A 4,985-nucleotide genomic window follows, 5' to 3' on the forward strand; every position below is an offset into this window, starting at 1 on the left:
GGAGGAGGCCGTCTTCCTGCCTGCCGCGGACAAGGTCCTGTCGCCCGCCCACCACCACCTGCGAGCACCTGCAGATGCGGGGCAGCTGAACGTGCTACCATGACGTGCTACCGAGGCGGACATGGCCTTCTCCTTCCCTGCCGCAGTCGAGGTTCCTGCCACCCGCCCACCACCACCTGAGAGCACCCGCAGATGCGGGGCAGTTGAACGTGCAATTTGTTGAATGAAACTGTCCCTAATGGTGGCTGCCAAATGGACAATGTAACATGCTGTATTTTGTTCTTTTCACTGAATAGTTGAAAATGTTGACCTCTTAATGTTTGAATTTCATGGAGTGTTTAAGAGCAAAATAAATGAAATAGAATCTTAACATCATCTTTTGAGAAAAAAGTTTTATTTATGTAAGCTTTCACAAGCAAAATGTAAAAGCCACATTAAAACAGTACTTGACCTAGTCACAAAATAATAGAATAGTGCAAAAAATTGGTTAAATTCAGAAAATGAACTTATCGTTTTTACGCAAGGTTTCCACCCAAGTAAAGCATGGAAGCTGTCATTACTTTAACGATTTACAATTAAAAAAAAAAGAGGTCATAGCGAAACATTGTTACATGTATGTTTAAGCTCAGCTCTGGCTTTAAGTAAATCATCAGCATTCAAGTTTCAAGTTTTAAAATTCTGTAGCGCATTTAACTTTTTGTGGAACACACATTCCTCAGTCTAAATTATTGTATTGTCTTTAAACAAGACCAAATGCTACAAAATAGTATGAACCAGTCATGTCTATCAAGTTCCCACAAAGTGGTCTTCAAAAACTTTAATAGAACCATTTTAATTAATTTAATTAGCATCATAAAAATACAATTTGTCCTAGAACAATTAGGAATTTGATATGGATCTGATTAGTAACTGATAATATCACACCTTAGTAGTCTTCATTCATGGAATAATTAAAATTTCAGTTTGACATTATAATTTAGATTCAGAAGGACAACTAGTTGGGGTATGGATGATAAGCACTGTTGATATTTTAAGGAGCAGTTCCATAACTGAGAAATATGTCATAAGAAATAAACAATTTGCCTCACAGAAATAGCTGGTTTTGAGTAATCAAGCACAAATCTACTGCCTAGGGATGCACGCCTTGGATTTCTTATGAGCTGCCATGTTGGCAACAAATTTGCCACATACGACACACTGTTTTTTGGGAAGTTTGTTTCCTCTTTCAGGGAATAGTACTACTAGGGCTGCTTGCACTTGCTCATTTTGTTCCGCTGTCATGTCTTTGTGGCTAATGACATGATCAAGAAGTCTCTGTTTTTGCCCACCTTTATAGGGTTTGTCACAAGCAGGACACTTGATTAATTTTCTGTTGGGACGATTCTTTTTCTTTGGTGGCTGAAGACAACATTGTTCTTCTTCATCCTCTGATGGTAGCAGTTGTCCACTGTCATTGGAAACTTCACCTTCTGCAGCTCCGTCGCCTTGAGGTGCTGGGTCCTGCAACACAAAAATATTTCCATAGAAGAAGTATACAAAACTGTTGATGAAAAGGCATCTTAGATATGAAAGTAAGTTGCCCTTTCAGTTAATGGCACTGTGAAGCTCAGTCCGGGGGGACGGGGGGACGGTTTGAAAATAAAGTTATTAAAATTAAATGAAGTTTGGACAGAAAATGCTACTATTTGTTTGCATTTAAACCTGTATATGAGGCCACTCAAATATCTCCATAATCGGTGAAAATGTATTTTTTGTATTCGTTATATTACTAAACCTGGGCTGATTTTGAAATATCAAAATCTGAAACGATAGGTGTCGAGTGGTAAAAGGCATAAATCGTAAAGGATAGACGTAAACTACATGTCTCTGTCTGCATTTAAGTTTGCTTCAAAAGAAATAACATGAACTACTAGGTCAATTTTAAAAAGGACTTACAAATGACTCTTTCCACAAATATGGGTGGACAATACACTTGGTGAATTCCGGTTGAGATGGGACTGATGGTACTCTCTGGTGCAAGTATGCTTCAAGCATTTCAGGGCAGAAGGAGAGGATTATTGCTGATATGTCAGCATGCACTTGGTCAAGCCTGTGGAGCAAAAGAATGACAATTGTATAGGCAGTAATGCATTAAGTTCAGCCTATAGAAAGAGATGTATCACTTACATACAAGTGCATTTTGGGTAAACAATCCCAAAGGGTACCCATTTTTTTGATGCAAAATTTACAGCTTCTGCTACATTAGCACCTGCTGTATTGAAGCCAAAGTGTGCAGCGTTTGGGGCAACAAGGACACCTTGTCCAGCTCTCTGGACGACCTGAGCAAGAGAGATATAAATAAATGTATTTGATACATCATACCTTCACACTGATGAGAAATAAAATTAAGAAATACTAACCACTTTGAAGGGTATCCCGTTCTTCCTTAACCAAGTTGGAGTTGGAACATGGTACTTATGACCTAGTAAATTGGCACATGTTCCATGTCCAGGGCATGTAAAGGCTTTTGAGAGAAAATAATGCAATTTGGATACATGAGATGGAGAAACAACAACCCTGATAATAGAAAAGAAAAACATCAACTTTATAAGAGAGAAAAAGGTATCAGAAAAAAAAAAGGCTTGTAAGTATAAGAATCTTACCACGTCTTTGGAGAACCATGGTGAACAAAGTTTACACTCCAAAGTGAAAGGTCTTCGACATGAACAGGAAAGAAACTATGATCAAAACTACAATATAGATATGGACTATTGATTCCTTCATAGGATCCATCAAGTAGACATGTAGGAGTACAATTGTTCAAAAAAGAAAGCGAGAAGTTTGTCGATACCATGTTATACTTGTCTGCCTCCACATTAACCCCATTCGCATATAGAAACCCCTTGCCTTTGAAGAATTCATGAGTTGCTTTGATATCGGGCTCCACAGTGCTTCCGTCTACACTAAGAACCAAGACCTCATCTGAGTACACACACATCCAGCACTGGCAAGCATCCACACCCTTTGGTACCAGACCATCATTCTTCTTCTTGTTATTCCTTTTTCTGCTTTTGTTGAGAGTCTTCAACATGTGGGCAGTCTTCTCAGCAGGTGAAATTGATGAGTTTGTTGCAACTGTTTTTGTTTCCATTAAGATCTTCAATTTTGCAGAAGATTCATTGGTGAGACTTTTCATTCCAACAATTTTTTTAAATTGTGGTGGTTTACTTGTCTGAGCAGGAAGAATGTCATCGTAGAAATGAGAGAGCAGCCCTTCGGTACCACTATCATTTAGTGCCGTCATGCTGCAACAAGAGATTTCAACAAATGTAACAAATGCTAAAGATGCACACAATCATACAGAAAATGAAAGTTCTGTAATCATACCAGCAGTTGACATCCGACACAGAGTACTTTATGGGATTATGAAGAGTTTCAGTGCAGGCTGAAATTTCCTCTTTGCTAAGGAATTCTTTAGATGTTGACATATGCCCATAGCAATCCTCACTGTACGGAACTGAAATTGGAGTCAGCCTCTTAAGACACTTTTCAACCTCTTTGCCGAACTTTCCCAACAATTCTTCTAAGGAACTTCCTTTCCCAGAACTAACTTCAAACTGAAACATACACAAGTGAAGATTAAAAAATTAATACGATTCCAAATAGAATGAATGGACAACAACGAATGACTCGAGTAAACTACAGAATTATGCCCAATTACAATCTGTATCCCAAGCTGGGGTGCAAAATCGTTTCAATGAAGATTTTCTAAATAAACTTACTTAAGAAGCCCTGCGTTAAGCCAGAGAAAGCCAGGTAGTTTTCTCTGGTGAAACTAAACACAGTTCTAGACCAACCTAACCCAACTTTTACATGTGATCTTCTGAAGCTGAGAATGTACTAGATTCACACATACCAGTAGCACGCCATCATGTTTAAAATCTTCATTTTCTTCTAGAAGTTCATCCGCATACTGATCAAGGCGCAACAAGTCGTCTTCCGGTAATATTGTGAGTGGTACTTGATCCATGGTAGATACAAACAGAACCCTCGGTCGCACGTCGTGTAGCACATCCCTAGTACAGTAGGGTGCCCAGACAGACGCCAGACGACCGGCACCAACCCCGCCTCAGTAGCACGTCTCGTAGCACGTCGCCGAATCTGCGGATGCTCTCGGCTCGGCGGCGGGTGCGGGGAACGGCCGGCACCACCACCCCACGTCAGTAGCACGTCCCGTAGCACGTCGCCGCATCTGCGGATGCTCTCGGCTCGGCTGGAGGGGCGCGACGCGCGACCGCGGCGCCACGACGACCCTTCGAACCCCCCGCGCTTTACTTCTGTCTTCGGGTTTTAGGTCACGTGACAGCCGAATAGCTTCGTGAGCCAATCGGACGCGGGTCGACGCGGACGTGCGACGGGATGTGCGACCCGCCGCAGCCAGCCCTGTAGCTGTGGCCTTGTGGTTCTGAAAGCTCGATGGGTGCCTGATTCTTTCTACCGCCTGAACTTGGTAAAGTAAGGAAAGCGCGTGCTATTAAGCGTCCATCATTGTCGTTTAGATTTGTCACCGCAATCGGTTTGTTGACTCATTTTATCTAGCAACAACTATTTGCACCTCACGAGGGAGGGGAGAGTATTTTCCTTGCGCGAGGCTGCTTGAAGAATACAGCCATTGCAATTGCCATCGCACCTCGTGTGCTGAAGTTTGTAGTTTCCTTAGTCATCGTAATTGTCAGTCGTTCATCATTTCTATCATGGCTGAGGCTTCTGGAAACGAACCTCCTCAAGTTTATGAGTTCTCAAGCCGTGAAGTTTTTACTTTACCCGGGGACATTACTATAGTGAACTTAAGAATCCCGATCACGGAAGGTCTTCGTGTGAAACTTCAAGACGGTGAGACGGTGGAGGTGAACTTCTTGCCACCCGTTGAAGTTCGTATTACCAAACTTGAAGATCCTTCGCCTTTTCAATACGAGGCTGTGATTGCCTGTCCTTGGCTGCAGTTT

The 4,985-nt window shown here is 41.7% G+C and overlaps 1 protein-coding gene across 1 annotated transcript; it reads right to left on the minus strand.

Moving 5' to 3' along the window:
* Window positions 1–1,009: 1,009 nt before the first annotated feature.
* Window positions 1,010–2,089, minus strand: LOC127750767 (uncharacterized; the record flags this gene model as incomplete). The annotated part of the gene is given in 2 exon segments (XM_052273235.1): window positions 1,010–1,500; window positions 1,936–2,089. Coding segments are annotated over 2 exon segments (532 nt in total), but the record flags the coding sequence as incomplete, so codon positions are not given.
* Between the last annotated feature and the right edge of the window lie 2,896 nt (window positions 2,090–4,985).

This window comes from Frankliniella occidentalis, unplaced genomic scaffold (assembly GCF_000697945.3).
Source record: "Frankliniella occidentalis isolate FOCC.00 unplaced genomic scaffold, Focc_3.1 Scaffold255, whole genome shotgun sequence".
NCBI lineage: Eukaryota > Metazoa > Arthropoda > Insecta > Thysanoptera > Thripidae > Frankliniella > Frankliniella occidentalis.